This window comes from Colobus angolensis, unplaced genomic scaffold (genome assembly GCF_000951035.1).
Source record: "Colobus angolensis palliatus isolate OR3802 unplaced genomic scaffold, Cang.pa_1.0 Scaffold226, whole genome shotgun sequence".
NCBI lineage: Eukaryota > Metazoa > Chordata > Mammalia > Primates > Cercopithecidae > Colobus > Colobus angolensis.
Window position 1 is genome coordinate 251,228 of NW_012115444.1, and position 24,036 is coordinate 275,263.

A 24,036-nucleotide genomic window follows, 5' to 3' on the forward strand; every position below is an offset into this window, starting at 1 on the left:
TTTAATTAAGTTGAATTTTTGCCAAAAGCACTTTATATTTTCTAAAATTCCATCAAAGTGCTCTATGCTATTTATATTTTTGATGTATTAAAAATACATCTATTTCCCAAATGCCTCTAGGCTTATTTTAAGAAAACACGTACATGTCACTATTAAATTTGAGATACTCTGAAGGTAAGAACATGAGTTATCATTTGAGAACTATTTCTCTAATGTGTATGTATGCCATGTGTATATTTTTAAAGTTTATCAAAGATTTTATTTTTATTGTTGAGTTCTAGCTACCCATTCATATGAGTGATGTGAATTAATTAGAAATTTCCTAATATTTATAAAATTAAAAAATTCATAATTGTGGATTATTTATTAACAAAATAATATTTCTATGTTTCATCCAGTTTCATGGATAGAGAAATTAACAAAGTTATATGATTTACCTAAGAATTTAATTTCCGTGAAAAAAGTTATAGTCAAGGAAAGCAAAAAAAAAATGTGGAAAGGGAAAGCTACTAATGAAGACACATGGACTGAAACATCAAATCTGTCACTAACCAGCTGGATAGTTCTTTTAAGTCATTTCCCCTTTCTGGGACCATTTTCTTATCTGCAAAATAAGTGACTTGGATTCTGGGGCTTCTGAGAATAAGATAATTATAATGGTGCTATATTTCTATGGCATTTATTGCTTATGGAAAGCAATTACTCAAAAATATTTCATTTGGTTCTTGCCTAGGCTCTGTGAGGTAGACTACATGAATATTTTAGTTATGCTTTTCAATATTGTGGAAAGTCTTGGAGGCCAAGATGATACATTTATATACATTATTTATATATGCACCATTTACTGAGTCCCTAATATATTCCAGGTACAATTGTTTATAGACATAACTAATTCTCACACAACCTCTACATATGTATTATCATTTAATATATGAAACTGGAGTTTAGCATTGTTAATTGCTGGATAGCTAATACTTGGCAAAAGTGGAATTTGAATGGTGGTCTGCATGACAACAATTTCTGCATTTTCCCTATTATGTCACTTTTTTCCTTTCTTTTCCTTTTGTCTCTTTTAAGGGGTAATTATAGTCATTTAAATTTTTTAAGCAGATAAATAATGTAAGCTTATCAATATTTTATGTAGTAGTAATGAGCATAGAACAATTAATAAGGAGATATGAAGATGAAAATGATCAATTGTGCTATTAATATAGTCTTGGAGGAATAATAAGGACAAGAGTTTGAAAAGTACTAGGAAAAATGCATAAGAATAATGAATCTAAGATCTGTGTAGTGGTAAAAGCTTGGCATTTGTGTAAATGTGGATAACAATGAAAATACAAGATCAGTGATACAAAATTTTGAGCTCAAAAGTCGGTTTTTTTTTTAGCTCTTGAGTGTTTCTGTTAACAATCACAAACAAACGTTTATCATGCAATATGTTCCTACTTTAAGAGAACTTATTTTCTAGGGGAAGGAGACAAAAAAAATCTAAAAAGTACAAATAAAAAATTATGTGTAATGTCACAATTGTTATTCTGAAAGATGATATTGTTTTCAACAGCATCTCTAGCAAGTGAGATCGGATAGTTGTGTTCACAAGATTAGACTACAAAGAGAGCAATATGAACGTCTAGGGGGAAGAACTGATAACATGTTCTAAAAATTTTGAGAGAATAATTACACACACCTGAAGGATGGAGAAAGGGGCATGTACTATATGAGGTTGGCCTGAAAATATGATTAAATTTGGACCAACAAATTGGGGGAAGGGAAGATGAGCAAAAATAATTAATGGGAAATATCTCAAGATATTTACCTGCAGCAACAAATAGCTTAGCTTAGCTTAGCTTGAGGGTACAGTATATTGAAGGAAGTAAGATGGGATGAGATTGAAAAGCTGATAGGAACAAAGGTTATGATGATCCCTGTGATGTAGTAATTCTACTCCTAGATATAGTCTCAAGAGAAATACACACATATGTGCACCTAAAGAAAAGTCCAAGAATACTCATTATTGATCATAGCCAAAAACGGAATAGTTTTCAAAATATTGTTTATAGAAAAACATGAATAAATGTATAGAAATATATATATATTTGTGGAGTGGAATAATATCTGCATAGAGCAATGAGAATAAACAAAATATAACATGCAACAGAATAGATACATTTCAATCATTTAAGTGCTGAATACAAAAAGCCAGACACAAGAATTCATGTGCTATGATTCCAATTTTATAATATTGAAACATGGGCAAATCTACAGTTTTAGAAATCAAGTTAGTAACTACCCTTAGTAGATAGTGACTAGCAGAAGATAGAAGGAGGCCTTGGGGTGCCTGTAATCTTTTTGTTTCTTGATTTGGGTGTAGGTACATGGATTTGCTCTGTTTGTGAAAATTGTTCCAACTGTACATTTATGATTTAGGCATTTTATATGAATTTTCTATTTTAATCAAACAAATGTAATGGTGGTGTTTGAGGAATTGATACCCTTTATTTGATAAGATGATGTAAAGATAAAGAGGTTAGATGAGGGACTGCACAATTTCATCATATTCAGAAAGATTGAATCAAGCAGTAGCAAAACAAGAAGATTTAAAACAAAGGAGAATATTAGGACCAGAAGACAGCAGGAATGGTAGTATTAATACATAGAGGGAAATGGATGTGATAGATAATAAAATGAACAACTAACAGAATAGGGTAAAGAAAAGGGAATAATTTTCTAAAATATAGAATTTCAAGACTGGAAGCCAGGAAGTATCACTGAGAAACATGAAAATCAAGAGGATAAATGGTTTGCCTGAGTATGTTTTTCATCATTCTATAATCAGGTATTCCTAACAGCAGTGAATGTACTGATCACAGTATTGGAAAGGAGAACAGGACTGAAGAGGTTGTTTGGAAATAATCTTCATAGCAGTGATGGTTGATGTCATGAAAGTAGCTGACGTATATGTACACTGTAGAAGGAGCATATCTGGCTAATTAACACATGCATTACCTCACACAGTTATCTTATTTTGTGGTGAGAACACTTTACATTCACTCAGCATTTTTCAAGAATAAATTTATTATTCACTATAGTCACCATGTTATATAATAGATCTCTTGAACTTATTCCTCCTGTCTAAATGAAAATTTTTATCCTCTGACCAACATCTTCTCAACCCCTCTCCCCCACTACCCCAGCCCCTGGTAACCCCTACTCTATTCTCTCCTTTTGTGACATCGTTTTTAGATTTTGCATATGAGTGAGGTCATGTGGTATTCATCATTCAGTATCTGGTTATTTCACTTAACATAATTTCCTCCAGATTCCATGATGTCACAAATGACAGAATTTCATTCTTTTTTATGGCTGAATGGTATTCCATTGTGTATTCCACGATGTGTATACACTTCAGAACATAATGTGGTACATAGTAAGTACTTAAAATTTTATTTCCCAGAGTAAACAAGAAAAGAAAGAAAATAGATGAGTGCACTAAGGGAGAAGATACTGAAGAAAGTTAAAAGGGTTGGCACAAATTCTTGGGGAGATGCACATTTGGCATATAAAGGGAGATGGAGGACTCTGAGAAGGGGCAGTTGGATGTAAGGGGAAGGAAAAACCAAGAGAGTGGATCACGAGATCAGGAGTTTGAGACCAGTCTGTCCAACATGGTGAAACCCCATCTCTACTAAAAATACAAAAATTAGCTGGGCACGGTAGTGGGCACCTGTAGTCCCGGCTACTCGGGAGGCTGAGGTGGGAGAATTGCTTGAACCTGGGAGGTGGAGGTTGCAGTGAGCCGAGATCGTGCCACTGCACTCCAGCTTGGGTAAAAGAGCAAGACTCTGCCTTGAAACAAAACAAAACAAAAAACAAAAACAAGAAAGCATCTCAGGGATCGCTTGGTCAGTACTTTTAGGAGTTATAAACAAAGTAAGGATAATGAAGACAGAGAAAAACATAAAAATCTGTGTTCCCTGGTCACTGGAAAGTTTTACAGCAGGTGTTGGCAAATTGTAGTCAACAGGTCAAATTTGGCCTGCTGCCTGCTTTTGTACATGAGCTAAGAATGGGCTTTACATTTTTAAGTGGTTGAAAAAATTCGGAATAGATGTAATCAGATATGATTAGAATAATATTTGTGGCTTGTGAAAATTATGTAAAATTCAAATTTCAATGTCTATACTAAGGTGTTATTGGAACAGGGCCACACTGATTTGTTTACATAATATTCATGACTGCTCTTGCAATATAACAGAGTAACAACTCTGCCAGTTGAGTAACAGAGTGATATGGTGTGAGTTGCAAAGCATATATCACTATCTTGTCCTTTACAGAAAAATTCTGCTGACCTCTCTTTTAGAGTTAAAATAGTAAATGGAATCTATGCTTAAAAATCCCTAATAGCCTATTGGGGTAACACAGCTTTTCCTTGAAAAATATTGGATAATATTATAAATAAAGTTCTGAGATTCACTGCAGATAGTAAAGAACTGAATCTATTTGTGTATGTAATGGTTGACAGTTAACATCACTTTACTTTAAAAGTGTGTTCTTACATATCACTTGATGTCCAAAACAGCCTGTCAGGTAAAGATCATGGTACAGAGTTTAAAGATTTGGAAACTTAGGTTCCAATGTGACTATTCTTTGGAGAACAATTGCATTCAAAGGTAGAAAGTGATAGAGAAATATCATCATGGAGAATGTGTATATATTGGTATATTGTGGGCAATATTATTCATGGTTGTTGGCTTAGTGATAGAATGAAAACTCAAGAGCTATATTTTCTGATCTACATCCTGATTCTACCATTGACTGACACTATAATCTTGATCAATCACTTAATGTTTCAGAGAGACCTAATTTCCTCACTTACAAAATTGGTAATAATAATAATTCCTCATAGGGCTGCTGTGAAGATTGAAGTTTAAATGTGTTCATGGTTTCTGGAAGAGTGTCTGTCATATATGTGTTAGCTGTTTTTCTTGTGATTGGTAACACATTACAAGATCGACGGATACACAATATAATCTTATTCAGATGGCAGTGAATCAAAAAGCCTTTGACAGTTATTTGCATCAGAGTTCTGCTCTACAGATCTAAGCAGAAGCCTAAACATATAGCCACCAGGCGATATACATCAGAGATATTCTACTTACCTAATTTTTCTTAAGCTTTGTACCTCAGTTTCTTTGTTTAATCTGCACAAAATAATTCAATAAAGAATTTTTCACCTAGACTTTCTAAACATCAAATATTCTCTTAAGTCTACTTTTGGAATTTTCAGGGTGGTTGAGATCAATCTATGACACATAATAAATCATAGAAGCACTTAAAACCTTCTGCAAATGTGTCAGTAACTTAATGTTTTGTTGCTGCTGTTGTGCCCCCTGAGGAAAAGGATCAGAGTTCTCTAGAACTTTTAATTTTGCAAACTGTTGCCCAACTTTTGGACCTTATCTTGTCAGAGGTAAATGTCTGTTGTTGTAATTCACCATTCGAGTTGAGATGTTATTAAGGAGATGAACTGCAACCAATGAGCTCCCTGTCCACAACAGGGTCATTCTCAATCTTATCCAATAATTGACTCTGTTCCCTGCATGGCAGGTGGATAGCAGTTGCAATTACTATCATTTCGTGGCTAGGGAAACTTAGACAGGAGGGTTAAGTAAGTTCTTCAAGGTCATATTGGAAATTGGTGGCAAGAAACAGAACTTGGAGTACACTTAACCAGTTCAGCTCTTGAATAGGTTTAACTTTATTATGAGAACAGTAAATAATTTTCCATAATATACCAGTGTATATTCAGCACTGTTTGTTAGATCTAGCATCACAGATTTATGACCTCTGAGATACAGCATGTAAAGAGAAGCCCCAGTTGAACCTATCTGGAGCTATTGTAATTTGAACATTTAAACACTTTTTATAAGAATGGAGAGAATGATAATGACCGGTAGTCAAGATGGAGAAAACTCATTTCTGTTTTTGAGCTAGTTTAATGGGTTGGTGGCTTATAATTTACTTAACGTGCTTGCATATTACTTTTCATTTCAGAAGTAGTGAGCTGTGTCTTCATTTACGTGCTTTGCCATATGCCAGCAGTAGTAAAAGTTGCTCCTCTCTTACAACTTCACATAGGACACATTTCCTGAGAAAAGAAACTACAAACTACTTTCAGAGGCTAAGAAATAGCATTGTGTCAGTTAAAAACTTTGTCTTGTATAGCTTAATTTGATTCTTCATAGAAAAAATACAAACAAAATGAAAAAATGTGCTGGACATATGAAAATACTTTGATAATTTTATTGAATAAGAAATAGCTACCATTTATGGAACATTCAATATGTGTCAAGCATTATTCTAAGATATTTATAGAAAATTCGAATCAAAAGTGTCATTTGTTTCTTTATTATGTTAAAGTTGAGGCATGACTATAATTCATCCTGTAATTATACATATACACGTAGGTAGACATAGTCTCATTTCAAGTTAAATTATGTTATACATCCACCTTTTTATACACTAAGTTGGTGTTAATTTAAAATTTGAAATGCATTGGAACTTTGCAAAGTCCCGCATTTATTTTATACAATGGATTTAAATATGTTGGACACTAAGTTCTACAGTGTTATTCTAAATGTAACATTATAGTTCTAGAGCAAATTATTATAATTTAATAGATTTTTATATGAAATATTAAGCCTGGAAAGTTTTAATTGAATAACTTTAACTATATTGTGCGTCTGATTTTAAATGAACATGTTTTATGAATATCCTATAATATCTACTTATTCCTAAAATGCTTTTGACATAGCAGAATGATTTTAATTCTAATTATCACATGTTTTAGGCTAAGATGACTCAACTGCCTGAGGCAGAAAAAGAAAAGATTGCTGAGCAAGTTGCTGATTTCAAGAAAGTAAAGAGTAAGCTGGATGCTGAGATTGAGATATGGGATGATACAAGCAACGACATCATTGTTCTGGCCAAGAACATGTGTATGATCATGATGGAAATGACAGACTTCACCAGGTAATTATGTGGAAAACATTGTGTCATACTCAATGGATAAAAGTATTAGTCATATTAGTGAAATCTCAAGGTTCTCTGAGTGTCAAGTGCCAAAAATCAAGTGGTAGAGGAAAAGCAAATATAGTATTAGACAGTTGTAGGTGTACAATTCTAGAGGTTTGGATCAATAAATAAATATGGCAAAGTTCCTCATAAACTTCTATGGAATTGGTTTAGGCACCACTTATACTCCCTCACCTTCCGCTTCCCCAGGCATTTGCTCTGTGTATCATATCAGCATTGACTTCGACAAAGAATTTGGTAAACCAAGTGATTAGCTGGTATTGGAGCTATCTCAATGGTTGAGTTTCATAGCCATATAATTTTAGTTACAGTGATTTATAGCATAATCAGGATAGTGGTATGTTTTGCTTCTGAGTTCAGAACTAGATATATTTGAAATTACAATCCCTTAATGATAGCCATGAAAAATGTGCATTGTGGGCACATTCCAGAAGTAATAAAAATGTTTGTTATTGTTTTAAAATGTCATTTTATAGAGCTAGTCAAAAGGCAATAAAATATGTAGTGGCTGCCCAACCAGTTACTAATGTACACAAACTATAACAACTTAAATAATTCAATCATGGTGTAGTTATACAAGCCACAGAATAGAAGGATACACTTGGAAAATAGTACACTTGGAAAATTTTTCATTTGTATTACCATGTAGTATTCATTTATATGGTACCATATACCATTGGTACATTCATTTATACCCCAAAACAACTTTCAGGGGGAGCAATAGAATAACTGTTAATTTTAAAATCATAATTAATGGAGAAAATGTACATAAATCTCTCAGTGATATTAAAATTGAGAGTTTATGAAAATTACATACAAAATAATTTATAAAGAAAGGATTGTTAAATTGAACTTCAAAAAATGTGCATCGATAGAATGTCCTAAGCAGTATTGAAATGTAAATGGATAACTGGATAAACAAAAATATGATTCCATTTATATATAAAGAATACTTGCAGACATAAAAAAATTAATATTGTAATGGAAGAATGGACAAAGAATATGATTATATTATTAACCAGTTTCTCCTCATAAAAGTTATGGCAGATAAATATTTGAAAAACATTTAAAATAAAATAGTTAAATTAAGACATATTTTAAATCTATCAAATTTGCCAAAACATTTAAAATAGGCTTGGTACAGAGTATGGTGGTGAAAATCTAAATGGCATAAGACTTACAGTAATTTGGCAATATGCATAAACTAAAAATCTTTATAAATTTTTCATATGTGCATCATCTATATCCATATCTGTTTCGGGGAACCTATCCAAAGGAAATAATATAAAGTGATAAACTTTTTATTTTAATCTGTGATGGAGTCTTGCTATGTCGCCCAGACCGGAGTGTAGTGGCGTGATCTCGGCTCACCTCAACCTCTGCCTTTAGGATTCAAGTGATTCTTCTGCCTCAGCCTCCCGAGTAGCAGGGACTACAGGCACACACCACCACACCTAGCTAATTTTTGTATTTTTAGTAGAGACAGAGTTTCACCATATTGGCCTGGCTGGTCTTGAATTCCTGACCTCATGATCCGCCCACCTCGGCCTCCCAAAGTGCTGGGATTTCAGGCGTGAGCCACCGCGCCTGGCCAAACTTTTCTGAATAAAGGAAACCACTGGCCTCTGAAAGTCTGCTGAGAAATCAACTCACAAAAGGCAGATTAATGGGTGGAAAAACATAAATTTATTTATCATGTATACAAGGTAGCCTTCAGAATGAAGACCCAAAGACACAGGATAAATTGTTTATTTTTATGCTTAAGTTCAACAAAGTATGGGCAGTCATGTAGAAATATGATGGGACAAATAAGGTGTGATGTGATGTTAATAGACTGAGTGGGGTACCCAGCAAGTCCTGTCAGTCTAGATTTTTCTTGTCTTCTCTGAACATGTATTTTTACCTTGTGGATATGGGGCAAGACCCTCGCTGGAATAGAGGTCTTATGACCTACAGTCAAACAAGGTAGGTAGGAAAATTATATTATGACTGGTGTTATAGAGAGAGATGGAGATCGTTTTAGAATAACATTTTTATGTGTTATCACTAGCTTTGGGGAGAAGGGGTTCTGGCTTCTGTGACCCGCCTTGGAGAAGAAAGATTCTAGTATTTATGACTAGCCTCAGAGGAAAATGGAACTGAGCAACAGGAGAACAGAAAAAATCAGAGAAAAACTTTTGCTTCTGAAGCTGCTGCTAAGTCCTTCATTTGGGGGTGTATTTTTTTCTGAGCCCCAACAGTATAACTATAGAATTATTTAAAATAATAGAGAAATTGGTATGTTTAAAAAAATGGTTGCCTGCCATATGAAAAAAGAGTCTATAGAAAATAAAGTCAAGTTTTTTAAAAAGTATAAAAGTAGTCTAAATTTTAGAATCTATTATGTGTATGGATGTATGGATATTCTCCTATGCGTATTTTTTCTTTGTTTTGTTTTATACCAAACTTACTCTTTACAATAGAATTTAATTCTACTTTGTATTCTTTTGAAAGAAATCCACTTTCGAAAGATTATGTGCAGTGAAGATTTCATTGGAAAGTGAGAAAATTAAATTTATTGTGTATTATACATGGAATTTCATAAAAATACCTCTTAAAATGTCTATTTCTATTTTTCCCAATTAACTCTTGACATTTTTCCAACTCTAGCCCATAGCTTCTAAATGTTTTCTTATTCCTCTTCATATAGAGAATAATTCAGTTTTGGCCCATGGTTCAATTTCTGCAGGCAAAAATTCTGAGAAATCTGTTTGTATTTGTCTCTGCCTTTCTCTTTCTCTCTGTCTCTGTTTCTCTGTCTTTCTCCACACATAAAATCACATGCATATATAATACAAACATATATAACATAGACATATATACACCTGTATACAGGAGACAAAACTATACTTTCATGGTTTTAAATAATGATTATGTTTCAGTAGTTGGATTGTGAATAATTTAATTACTATTTTTATTCTTCTATAATTTGTTGCTGATTTAAGGTATCAATACATTTATATGAAAAACAACATATGGCATGAAACCTGAACTATAATAGCTATATTATAATATCAACTTGGTGACCAGGTGTGGTGGCTCACACCTGTAATCTCAGCACTTTGGGAAGCCAAGGTGGGCAGGTCACCTGAAGTCAGGAGTTCAAGACCAGCCTGACCAGCATGGAGAAACCCCATCTCTACTAAAAATATAAAATTAGCCATGCATGGTAGTGTTTGCCTGTAATCCCAGCAACTCGGGAGGCTGAGGCAGGAGAATCACTTGAACCCAGGAGACAGAGTTACGGTGAGCTGAGATTATGCCATTGCACTCCAACCTGGACAATAAGAGTGAAACTGTTGTCTCAAAAAAATAAATAATAATAATAATATCAACTTGGCAGGTGGCAATGAGAAGACTCTTAACCTTTCTCACCATAAAGTAGTATAAATAATTCATGGGGATGTATTTATAGACAGAATTTAGAACTAGAAGGGAAAACAATGAAGGGCAAAGCCATGAGGAACAGAAGCTTTGAAGAAGTGGGCAGTGAAAATAGAATCTGATAAAGAAAGAGCATTCAAGTGTTAATAAGAAAAGTAACATACAAAGGAGGATGCTGGACAGAGAATTTCAGTGAGTAATCAATGGTCTTACCTGAAGATAATGATGAAAAAGATACTAGTTTGGCAATTAGTAGATTTAGTCAATTTGTTATTGACTTTTGCTTTATGAAATGGTGAATGGAAAAAAAAAAACCTTTAAAAAGATAGACTAGAGAATAGAAGATCAAAAAACAGACTCAAGGTAGTAACTTAAAAGGGACAAATGATCATGACAAGATTTTTGAGATTTCTGGATGTTTGAATATATTTTAGGCTGAAGAGAAAAAGGAAATGGGGAGGGACAGAATGAAATTGTGAAAAGGGAATAAAAAGCTATAGCCAAGAATGAGATAAAGAAAAAAACAACCAAAAAAAGAAAAAAACATTTAAACCAATATAAATTTACATGGCTTGTCCTTCTGGTCACAGTTTGGATGAATGAGCTGAGAATCAGATTAGCCTTTTTGGCCACCCAGGGTAAAGTCTTCCTCCAACTAGTCTGTATATCAGTTTCATTATCACTCTATATTACTTTCCTTTTAGCAGTTATCACTTCTTGGTTTTTGTTCACATATTTCCTGCCTCTATATCCGTAACAGAGTATAAGTTGTATGAAACTATGAAATTTGTCTTTTTTTATACCCAGAATTTATAACAGCATGTGTATATTTGCTTAGTATATATTTAATATGTAGTAGCTGAGTTAGATTTTTTAAGTACTACTTTAATTCAGAAAGAATCAGGAATAAACAAACCAACAAAAAATTTGAACAAAAAACAGGAAAGTAAGCATAAGCTTACTTTGTGAAAGTCTTGAAAGTCACTCCCTTTGCTTGTTTATTAGCCCATATATAGATCATAAATGTTGAGACTAAGATTTTAATTTTAATGCCCTTATAGCATTTAGAAGAGACACATAGTCAGGAGAGCTAGGACTTAAGACTCTTGGAAAAGCTTATAACCATGCCTTTAAAAGGGGAACCAGAAATATTTTCATGGACCAGCTTGATGGAGCATCAAGGGTGAATGCTTTTCCCTGAGAGGTCTTGTTTAAATAAAGGCCATCTTTAAGAAATAGAGATCCCAAGTGTGTGACCTATTAAACTGATGAATTTCAAATTGCATGATCAGAAATGCCACCATGAAAGAAAAATTAAGATGCAAGAAAGAATGGTCACCAAAGAAATTAGAAAACATGTTGATACATTCAAATAAGCCTTGGTAAGACAACATCAATAATATGGTTAGGCTTTGTGTCCCCACCCAGATCTCATCTTGAATTAGCATCCTCATAATTCCCACATGGCAAGGGAGATACCAGGTGGAGGTAATTGAATCATGGGGTCAGTTTCCCCCATGCTGTTTGCATGATAATGAGTGAGTTATCAGGAGATCTGATGGTTTCATAAGGGGCTCTTCCCCCTTCCCTTGACACTTTACTTTCCTGCGCCTTGTAAAGAAGGTGCCTTGCTTCTCCTTTGCCTACCCACATGATTGTAAGTTTCCTGAGGCCTCCCCAGCTATGCAGAGCTGTGAGTCAATTAAACCTCTTCCCTTTTAAAATTACCCAGTCTCGGGCAATTCTTTATAGCAGTGTGAAAATAGACTAATACAATCAATGACAACAAAAAAAGACTATTTGAAGTGACCACACTACATAGGAAAAGTGTAAGGGTTGAAGATCAGAGTTAAATGGCCTATTATTCTTACATACAGGAAGAAGTTTAAAGTATTAACATACTTTACTACATAGAAAATTATATGCATTATATGTATTTTAAATTTCCAAGAGATCTTTACAATAACGAAAATAGAATTAAATAGAAGAAACGTTCCATATCAGTAGACAAAATTAATATAGAGAAGATAAATTAAGTTAGAAAATGAGAATAAAATGAAAGTGAAAATTTACGGTAAATATAAAAAAGCAGTAACGTTATAAATCATACCAATAATATCAGCATTTCTAATATTTAGATTTAGTAAGCTTACTAGATTTTTAAAAATAAGATGATTTAAAAATCTGTCATTTAACATAGTGGCGTATAGGAATCTGGGAACCATGGGAAAGAGGAAGAAATCTCTCTAAAAGAGTAAAGGAATATGTAAACAAAATGAAAGAAATTTCAGAAGCAAATACCTAAAGGCTTCTATTTGTGGGGTGATGCCATCTGTGGAATATGAGAAGCCTTCAGAAGACAAATGTGGAGTGACAGCTTTGATAGAGAAGCAGATCTTGATATATAAAAGGTAATCGACTAGGAATATATATAGATAGAGATTTATACATATATCTATATATCCAACTGGATATATAAATCTGTATATAGATCTATCTATCTATCTATATATATATACATGTATCCAATCATTGGCTGGAAAGGAGCAGAATTGAAACTACTAGGAAGGATATATTGAAATGACTGGGTCCACACTGGGAAAGAAAGGAACTGATACTGGGAAGTCGAGCCAAAGTGGAAAAATAAGAGCATGTCACCTGACAGATGGTGAGGTTACAGACCTCCTTGTAGTATTTTTTCCAGCTCTGTACATGTCTTCCTCTTAAAGGAATTAATATCTTACTGTTGGCATACTCTGAATCAAGTTGTAAAAGGTGTCTGATAAATCAGTGGCTTTGAAGGTATCCTAATCTGTAGCTGGGGTGTTAGAAGAGGATTCATAACTCCATAGAGTGACAAATCATTTGAAAATAGACACATTTCATGTTTTACAAAAGCTAAACAGCCCAACATTCTCTCAGTCTATAGGCATCACTGGCAAAGGCATCCACAGAACAGGAATATTGTGTGTTCGAACTGCAATAAAGGAAGGGTAGTAAAATTGAATTTTAGACTCTGATAATCTCTTGTGCTTGAACTGAATCCAGAGTCAGCTAAATTTCAGTTCATATAAACTGTGATAAATCTCCAGTTGTTTTAAAATGAATAAAATCTGTTCTTTACTTCTTTTTTATTTCCAATTCTGTTTCAGGAGTTTCTTCTCAGACACTAATGTTTTTCTGAGGGTTAAACTTTGCAGTTTTATATATAGGCTGTTCCTTGTTTCCACCTTTGTCACATTTCTTTCATTGCAGGTATTTTCGCTTGTTTGTGGTGGGACCTGTGAGAATGAGGGTCACAGCTGGCAGTGCAGTATTTATTGGCTAGTAGTCCCCCATTTGGTAGTAGTAGCAGTACACTTGAAGTCCTCCATATAGATTTTAAATAGCTGTATAGTTTAAAAACAATAAAAGAAAAAACAGTGCATTCTTTATATCTTCTGAAGTGCCACAAAATGCTGTTTTCTCATTTTATTTAAATATTATTTTATTAATAAAAGAAATAATAGCTAAACTTTGATGAGTGCTTACTGTGTGCTATATGTTGAGAAAAACATGTTTTCTTGTTTATCCTCCGGAAAGTTTGATTATTATACTCTCCATTTTATTAATAAAGAAATAGAGGTCAGAAAAATTGCTCAAGGACACACAAGTGAGGTTGATTTTGAATGGAGGTTGGTCCAACTTCAGAATTTGGGCACCTACCCATTGTACAACAAGTCTTTACCCTGTGCTAAACACAGGATAAGACCCAGTCAGTTCTTTCCTCAAGGAAGAAACAAATTGACACATCAGAGATAACACTAATAGTGTTATGTGTTATTGAACTGTTAAATGTTCAAACTGTTAGGATTTTGGAAGAAGAGATTTCATGGAGAATAAGCACAGAAGAAAAAGTATGAACAAGTGAAATTTGTATTCGATTTTGAATGAGGTATGGGGTTGACTCATGGAGGGTGATGATGTATGTGAGACAGTTCATGAGAATGAAGGCCAGCAGGTAGGAATGAGTCACGTCCGTTTAGGGGCTCTAAGAAAAATATGAAAAAGGAAGAAATTAAGATGGTCGTGAAGAAAGTGATAGGCTATAAAAGGCCTTAGAAAATCGACAGCTTTTCTTTTTATGAAGTAGGAGATAGGTAGCAACTGAAGGATTATGATCATGGTAGGGGCATAGTGGAAATGATAAGTGAGAAGGGAGACAGGCATTTATGGGTGGCGCTGCAGCAGAGACCACTCATGCAGGTCAACCACAGTTGGAGACTCATAATTAGATAGACTTTGGAGAAAGTCTGGTATAGACTAATTCAAACATAATAAACTCATAGAAAGTACTATATCAGCAATGTAAAAAAATCACTTACATAAAACTTAATGTAGCCATTTCTGAGCATTGGCACATGCACCTTGACATATAAACCATTTGGCACCTCTTCCAGCCTAAACTGAAGACATGGAGCAAGTTCTACTCTAGTCATTTGTGCATAGTTACAAATACAGCAAGGCATCTATGTGCCCCTTGTGATAGCCTTGTTCAAGTGCAGAGAAGTCAGGCTTTATGATTTGAAAACATGATTTCTCCTTGGTGAAGGGCCATTCATATAGTCATATAAACTGTGTTACATTGTTAACATTGAGACGGTGGCATCTTCTAACAACCCAGCATTCCTTTTATGCATCTTCTGGTGTTTTCTAGAATCAGAGTAAAGGACTTAAAATTTTCTAGAGGAAAGCAAGTATTTCTTCTTGCACTAATCACTTTCCCAGAAAAACATCTTTCAAATTTCTTCCTAGAAGGCAAGCATCTAGGAACAGAATGGTAGAGGATGGGGTGACTGGGAGTCTTGACATTTAGTTTTGAGCATTCACACATTCATTTAATTACCCTGTTGTCAGTAAAATGTACCCCACCCCTAAAATAAGTCTAAAGACCAACAATGCAAAGACTATTTTATCCTCTTCAGAGAATCATCTCTGGAATTTTGCTGGGTTGAGATGGGGGTAGATATTCAGTGGTGTGAAATAGGAGATGGGATCAAACTGCCTTTTTCAGTCTCTCCCTTCATCCCCAAGTCTAATCATAAATAAGTCTTTCTGCATAAAGTCAGCTTGATTCTTAATTTTCCCTGTTGCTGGTTTGAATTCTGACTTTCTCCGTTTGGCTATGTCATTTACTACTTGTCATCTGCTTTTGAGTTTGTTAATATTTCTTGCTGTTATTTTATCTTCCTTTCCATTCTCTCCATGCTAGTGTGTTTAAATCTTTAGAAACAAACAAAAATAACTCATATATAGTTTTAGTAAGACTTGGAAAAGGAGCAAAATTAGATACATGTGTCAATTTGCCATCTTAACCTGGAAACCCATTAGTTTTTATTAGGGTTTTGAAAGTTTTCTTTTTATGATAGTTAGATATTAGATTATATATTATTCTTTTTCATAAATTATGGCCCCCTTTTTTGCTCTCCCTCTTAGACAAGTTCTGTTCAAGCGGTATCCTGACTGTGAACTTAAATAGTTCCTACATTTTGTGACTTTTGTAACACTTGAGACTATTTCATTCCTTCCCTGATATGAGCAGAAGACAGGCTCTAGGTATAACTTCCAGATATTTAATTATATCTTTTTTGATCACGAAGGATGCATTTTCTTAAAAGTTGCAGAAAAATTATGGGGTAAAAGGCAAAACATAACTCTTCTTTAAATAAATAATATAAACCAGTATATTATCTTTACAAAAATAATGACGGCTAAGAGTGTATCACTTTTAGTGTGAATATTATTAAAGTTATAAAATTGAAAATACCTGAAAGAAAGTAATGCTGCCCTAAGCACTAACATGCTTAAAACCATTTATTCAAAGATATACCAAGGTGACATCACTATCCTCATGAAATTATATATTTCAAGATACAATATGATGTGTTTTTACTTTAAAAAAATATATATTAATTTTACTAAATTTATACAGCTTTTTCTAGAATTTCCATTGGCTCATTTACTGAGAATCTACTGAATATTAGGCACTGTCCTTGTCCTTGATATTAAGGACATACAATGAACACAATGGAGAATTTAGAGCCAGAGCTACATGAGATAGCATAGAGGGAGAATTGAGGAGAACAAGGAGGTGGGCAGCAAAGCAGATAGGGAAAAAAAAAAAAGATCTAAAGTAAAGAAAACAGGTAGGAGCAGATGAGCTGGTACAGAAATTCGTCTCTGAAAGGAATGCAGAATGTTGCTAGGAGCTGAGATATAAATAGGGAATGTAAAGATTTTCAAGGTTTTCATACCTAAATCTACTTATACTCAGGCATCTGAGACTCTGGCAGATGTTGTATGAAGTCTATTAGTTTGTTGAACAGACAATATAAGAATGGAAAGGACCTTCATTATCCAGCTGTCTTCATTTTAATTGTATAAAATGAAAAATTCTGTATTTATGAAAATGATGTTCTGAAGAGAACTTTGGAGAGAAATGACTACAGAAAATGGGTTGATTTGTCTGCCAAATGAGATGCCAATTTTTCTTACCAAAATGGGGCTAATTCCTTCCTGATACTCCCCCTCTGAAATTTTGAAGATCAATATTAACCAGTAAGAAAAAATAAATTATGTTATGATAATTTATACAGCTGAATAACCTCTCTGTTAATAGACATCATTTGCCTGGTAATGGGCCAACTTTCTTGGGACAAATGTGGTCAATCACAGGTTATTCAAGTGCCCCTGAAATACCACATTGAAAAATGTCAATTACAATGCAAGTCTTACCATATGTATAATAAACATGGAAAGAAGACAACTTTCTAAAAAGTTTTGATTAGTTACCCAAGAGAAAGCATATATGCTGCATTTTCTAAAAACTCTGGCCTGACCTCATCCTGTTACTTAATATCACAGCCGGTCATCCTTCTGGTGTTATGTTTCTATAATATCCCTAAACATGGTCTTAGAATTTTGATGAGCCAGCTAACTAAGCCAACCTGTCTGCAAGTGAGCCAGGTGTTTTATTACTCTGTTCATTTTAAGCATGGCCTGTTGCACTCAAGAATTAACCCAAAACATGGAGGAATATGTGGATCAAACGGGGTTTGTTTGAAGCACTGAGCTCTCAGCTTTCCTCATGTCCAGGAGAGCCTAAGATCTGACTGGACAATGGAGGAGATGCTTTAAAATCTGTCAAACTGAAGGGAAACCAAAACAACACTCATAAATAGCCATGTAGAAGTAATGTTGCATTCGTGATCAAAAAGAATCCTTGGGATGCACAGCTGCAGAGGGATGGTGGATGAAGAACTAGGTTGGGAAGTAGGATTGAACTTATTTTATACCCTGTGCATACTTACCACTGTAAACAAGCTTGCATTTACAAAGCATTTCTGTCCCCACTGTCTTTTGTAAGATACAACCCTGAGAGATGGAATAGAAAATGAACCGAGGGAGGGAGGGAAACTCACCTGGCCTCTCTTCTGCTAGGGTTTCAGAATTAAATCTTTCTGAAAGCATAGTTGGAGTCTGTAAAATCTATGTGTTCTATGCCTCATATCTTTTTGTTTTTTAAATAAGAAATCTCTTTGCACATGACTCATTCTGCTTTCTGAGGTGAAACATTTATATTCTAATATAATGTGTTAATGACAATTGCAACTTAAATGTTGTAGTCCACACAGCAAAGGGAATTAGAAATATTGGTAAGTTTTATATTTTCCCCATTTAGAAACAGTCTGTGTCTTATGATTTAAACTGTAAAGGCAGAGAAGTCCAAATTTTACATTACTTGGTAAGACTACTGAATTCTCTTTCTCATATGTATGGTAAATATACACAAATATCTAGTAAATAATTGAAATATAAAACATGGGATAAGAGGATTATTTACAATTTTGAAAAACATGCCTGGCTTGTCAACTTATACTTTTAAGAAAACATTCATTATATGTTTGAAATAATTATATCTGGAAGGAAGAATTATTTTTTGCTGTGCTCCAGAATGATAGTTCAGTTTTTTTCCTATTGGATAGTGTGTTAGAGTAATTATAAGCAATAATCATTGCCTTTACCATAAACATTCTCCCTGAAAAGAATCAGTTTATTTTACTTTATGTAGTCTTGAATCACTAGAAAGTATTTAGGATTGCTGATAAGAAATGCTTTAATAAAAAGAAGAATGATTTTATCTGTCAGTTACTTTTACATGATAAAAACGTACAGGTTGATTATTAGTCATGGTAAGTGATGAGCAAAAATTCAACTTAAATAACATCTTAGTAATTGCTTATTAAAATTAACTGGGAAGGCATAAATACATTTACCTGAAATCTCAATTTCAATTTCTAAACTCTGTAGTAAATATGTCAGATCATTTGGTGAAATGGCTATTTTAGTTCCTAAGTGGCAGACCAGTTCTGTATTGTGTGAATCTTCTGAGATTTCAAGTGTTAGAGTTAAATTATATTAATACATTGTCTTAGAGCATTGGAGACTAAATTAGAAATATGGGAATAAACCGAATGAGAACATATAGGGCTGCTCATCTAGACCTTGCTATTCAGACCTTACAAAGGAGTCAGCTACCATCACTTGTTTTGAGCAGTGTCTCAAAAACAGGCAGGGAAAAGAAAAGCTTTAAAAAGGAGATTTCCAGTATTTTCTGATGGGATATTGTTGAGGCAGAGAAGTTTCAGGTAGACCAAATAGAAGCAGGACATTTTATGAAATGGGTTCGAGGAGTATATTTGGCTTTCTCTGATTCTTACTGAATTGGAAGCTGTGGCAAATATAGGTAAGTTGGCTGTCATTGACCAAGTCATGTCCATTCTGGGTCAATTGCTACATAGGCTGTGGTTGAATTTCCAGCACTGGTTGCTGCACAGGTTATGGTCAAAGCTCTATTGTCATATACATTCTGGCCATTGTTCATTTATATATTTAATCTCTCTGCCAACAAAGTGGAAAATGAAGAAATTTCTAGCCATGTGCATGTACCAAGACTGAACCTTGAAGAAATCCAAAACCTGAATAGACTAATAACAAAGTATTGAGATATTAACAGAAGTCGCCCATAAAAGAAATGGCTAAAAGTGAATGGCTTCACTTTTGGGTTCTACCAAACAATTTAAAAAGAAATAATATCAATCCTCCTGAAATTAATTTGAGGAGGAGGGAATACTTCGTAACCCATTCTATGAGGCTAGTATTATCCTAATACCAAAACCAGATGAAGAGGCAGCAAAAGAGGAAAATGACAGGCCAACACCTCTGATGAACATAGGTAAAAAAAAAAAAAAAAAACTCAACAAAATACTAGCAAACAGAATTCAACAACACATTAAAAAGTACATTCATCATGATTAAGAGGGATTCATTCCAGAAATGCAACAATGCTTCAACATATACAAATCAATAAGTGTGATACATCACACTAACAGAATGAAGGACACAAACCATACAATTATTTCAAAAGATTCTAAAAAGAGCATCTGACAGAATTCAACATCTCTTCTTGCTAAAAACCCTCAACAAGTAGGTATTTGTCCTCAAAAAGAAAAATACCTCAAAAAGATAAATGGTATATATAACAAACCCACAGCTAGCATCACACTGAATGGGGGAAACCTGAAAACCTCTCCTTTAACATCTGAAATAAGACAAGGATTCCCACTTTCACCACTTTTATTGAACATAATACTAGAAGTCCTAGCCAGAGCAATTAGACAAGAGAAAGAAATAAAAGTCATCCAAATTGAAAAGAAATAAGTCAAATTATCCTTGCTTACAGATGATATGATTTAATTCTTTTTTTTTTTTTTTTTTTATGAGCTGGAGTCTTGCTGTGTCACCCAGGCTGGGGTGCAGTGGCATGACCTTGGCTCACTATAACCTCTGCCTCTCAGGTTCAAGCGATTCTCCTGCCTCAGCCTCCTGAGGAGCTGGGATTACAGGCATGCGCCACCACACCCAGCTAATTTTTATATTTTTAGAAGGGATGGGGTTTCACCATGTTAGTCAGGCTGGTTTCAAACTCCTGACCTCTTAATCTGCCTGCCTCAGCTTCCCAAAGTGCTGGGATTACAGGTGTGAGCCACCGTGCCTGGCTGATTTTATATCTTAAAAAAACCTAAAGACTATCCCAAAACTTACCAGATCTGATAAATTCAGTAAAGTTGCAGGATACAAAATCAATGTATAAAAACCAGTAGCATTTCTATATACCAACAGCAAGCAGTCTGAAAAAAAGACACCAAGAAAGTAATCCTGTTACAATAGCTACAAATAAAATAAAATATCCAGGAATTAACCTAACCAAAGAAATGAAATAGCTCTACAATAAAACTATAAAACATTGATGAAAGAAATTGAAGAGGGACACAAAAATGGACATGTATTTTATGTTCGTGGATGAGAAGAATCAATATTGTTAAAATGTTCATACTACCAAAGCAGTCTACAAATTCCATACAATTTGTGTCAAAATACCATTGACATTCTTCACAGAAACAGAAAAAGTAATCCTAAAATTTATATGAAACCACAAAAGACCCATAATAGCCAAAACAATCCTGAGAAAAAGACTGAAGCTGGAGACATCACATTACCTGACTTAAATTTATACTACAAAGCTATAGTACCCCAAACAGCATGATACTGGCATAAAAAGAGACACATAGACCAATGGAAAAGAATAGAGAACCCAGAAACAAACCCACTCGTTTATGGTAAACTCATTTTTGATCAAGTTGCCAAGAAAATACATTGGGAAAAGGAGAGTATCTTCAATAAATGGTTCTGGGAAAGCTGGATATCCATTTGCAGAAGAATGAAACTAGACCTCTATCTCTCACTATATACAAAAACCTAAATGAATTAAAGACTTAAAGCTAAGAGTGCTAACTATGAAACTACTAGAAGAAAACATTGGGGAAACACTCCAGGACATTGGTCTGAGCAAAGATTTCTTGAATAAGACCTCAAAAACATACGCAACCAAAGCAAAAACATGGACAAATGGAATCACATCAAACTAAAAAGCTTCTTCTGCACAGCAAAGGAAGCCATCAACAAAGTGAAGAGCCAACTCACAGGATGGAAAAAAATATTTGCCAGTGACCCATCTGACAAGAGATTAATAGCTAGAATTTATTAGCAGCTTGAACAACTCAATAGGAAACAAAAAATCCAATCAAAAAATGTGCAAAAGAGCTACATAGACATTTCTCAAAAGGATACATACAAATGGAAAACTCGTATATGAAAAAATGCTCCATATCACCAATCATCAGAGAAATGCAAATTGAAACTACCTGTGAGGTCACCTCACCCCAGTTCAAAAGGCTTTTATCGAAAATACAAGCAGTAACAAATGCTGATGAGGATATGGAAAAAGAGAGACTCTTGCACACTATTGGTGTGAATGCAAATTAGTGCAGCCACTGTGGAGAACAGTATAGAGGTTACTCAAAATCTAAAATTAGAACTTCCATGTGATGCAGCAACCCCACTGCTGGATATACATCCAAAAGGAAGGAAACCAGCATATCAAGGAGATATCTGCACTCCCACTTTTATTGCAGCATTATTCACAATAGCCAAGATATGGAATCAAATTATGTATCATTAAAGAAATTGTGGTACATATACACAAATAGAATATTATTCAACAATAAAAAGAAAGAAATCTTGACATTTGCAACATGGATAGAATTGTAGGACATTATGTTAAGAGAAATAAGGCACAGAAAGACAAGTATCACATGTTCTCACTAATATATGGCAGCAATAATAATAATAATAAACTATGAAAATTAAGATAAAAATGATGGTTGGGAATGGTAGTTGGGAGGAGGGGATAAAGAGATATGGTTAATGGGTACAAACATACAGTTGGGTAAAAGGGATAAGATCTGGCATTTGATTGTACAATAGGGAAACTATAGTTAACAATAATTTATTGTACATTTCAAAATAAACTAAAGGAGTAGAATTAATATATTCCTAACACAAAAAAAGATAAACATTAGATACCACAATTACCCTTATTTAATCATTATATGTTATATGCTTATATCAAAATATCACATGTACCCCATGTGTACAACTATTGTGTATTCATATTAATTAAAAATTAAGAGAGTTGGAGATGGTTAATGGGTACAAAAATAGAAAGAATGAATAAGAGCTACTATTTGATAGCAGAATAGGGTGACTTTAGTCAATAATAACTTAATTGTACATTTTAAAATACCTAAAGAGTATAATTGGATTGTTTATAACTCAAAGGATGGATACCCCATTCTCCATGATGTGTATATTTCACATCACATGCCTATAACAAAACATCTCATGTACGTCATAAATATATACATCTACTATGTACCCACAAAATTTAATAATAAACAAGACAAAGTTTAAAAAATAAAATTAAACATGTTAAAATGTGTGAAAAACTTCCTAAGAAAGGAAATTTAACTGATTATCATTTCTTTGAGATGGTGATTGGTAGGTAGCTATAAAAATAATATTGAATTAATCTGATATTTAAAAACAATTAAAAATAAAATAGTTATTTTTATAGGAAAAGGTGATCTCTGATAATGGGTATTCTAAACCAATAGTCCAATGAGTTTAAAAGTACATGGTTTAAAAAAACACAGTGAAATAGTTCAGTGGATGAACCTTTGTGAATATAATTATTTTTGTCAGCCTTATTATCACTGTCTGTTTCAAGAACTCTTAATTAGAGTAGTTTGGATTTATTTGGTCTTCTACAGTACTTTGATGAATATATTCTACACTTATATTTTTTTCATAAATGAAATTTTAAATTTCCACTTCTGTCTCTCTTCAAAAAATTTTAAGACCTTATCCTCAACCTCATCATGTCTCATTTTAGATATTGTCATTCTCTCCCAATTTATTTAGCTACGTAATTGTTTATTTATTTTCTTACTCAGAAAGAATGCTTTGCCCATATTTTAACTACTCTCTCATGAAAATTTTGATCTCTTTGTCTCTCATGTCCATATGACACAAAATCTCAACCCTGCCTCAATCCTACCACTGACTTTTTCTGTCCTTTGTTTGGTCTTAGATTGTGGACCTCACCTATTTTCCACTAATGCTCAGATATTTGTACTTGGAAATGTTATAGAGGGAGGGATCCTCAGAGAGAGAGAGACAGTAAATTTTTGCTACTGTGAAACGCAATTGCTCGAGACACTTTTAATTTAAATAACATACACATACAAACACACATGCACACACTGAGAGAGAGCTTGATCCTCTCTAGTAAAGCTTTCTTTTACTTTCTCTAAGTCTTTGACCTCTGAATGCTCTACCTTGAGTACAGATATTTTCCTCTGCCTTCCGCATCCTTCATTTCAAGTAAGTACTCACCTCAAAGGCAATCTTTCATATTTATATTTTGTGACCATATTTCCTAATTATGGATAAGAATTTATCTCAGTGCCCATACCTTGGCTGTTACAGGCTCATTAGCCAGGTCCTTTCTGCATG

At 33.9% G+C, this 24,036-nt stretch overlaps 1 protein-coding gene across 1 annotated transcript in view; it reads left to right on the forward strand.

The window, feature by feature from the left end:
• Positions 1–24,036, forward strand: part of LOC105513266 (catenin alpha-3) — a gene marked incomplete at its 5' end in the record, with an annotated part of 370,337 nt that overhangs the window by 208,563 nt on the left and 137,738 nt on the right. The window contains one exon of the mRNA XM_011944117.1: positions 6,854–7,035. Within this exon, the coding sequence (XP_011799507.1) occupies positions 6,854–7,035 (182 nt within the window). The remainder of the gene's footprint in view (positions 1–6,853; positions 7,036–24,036) is intronic.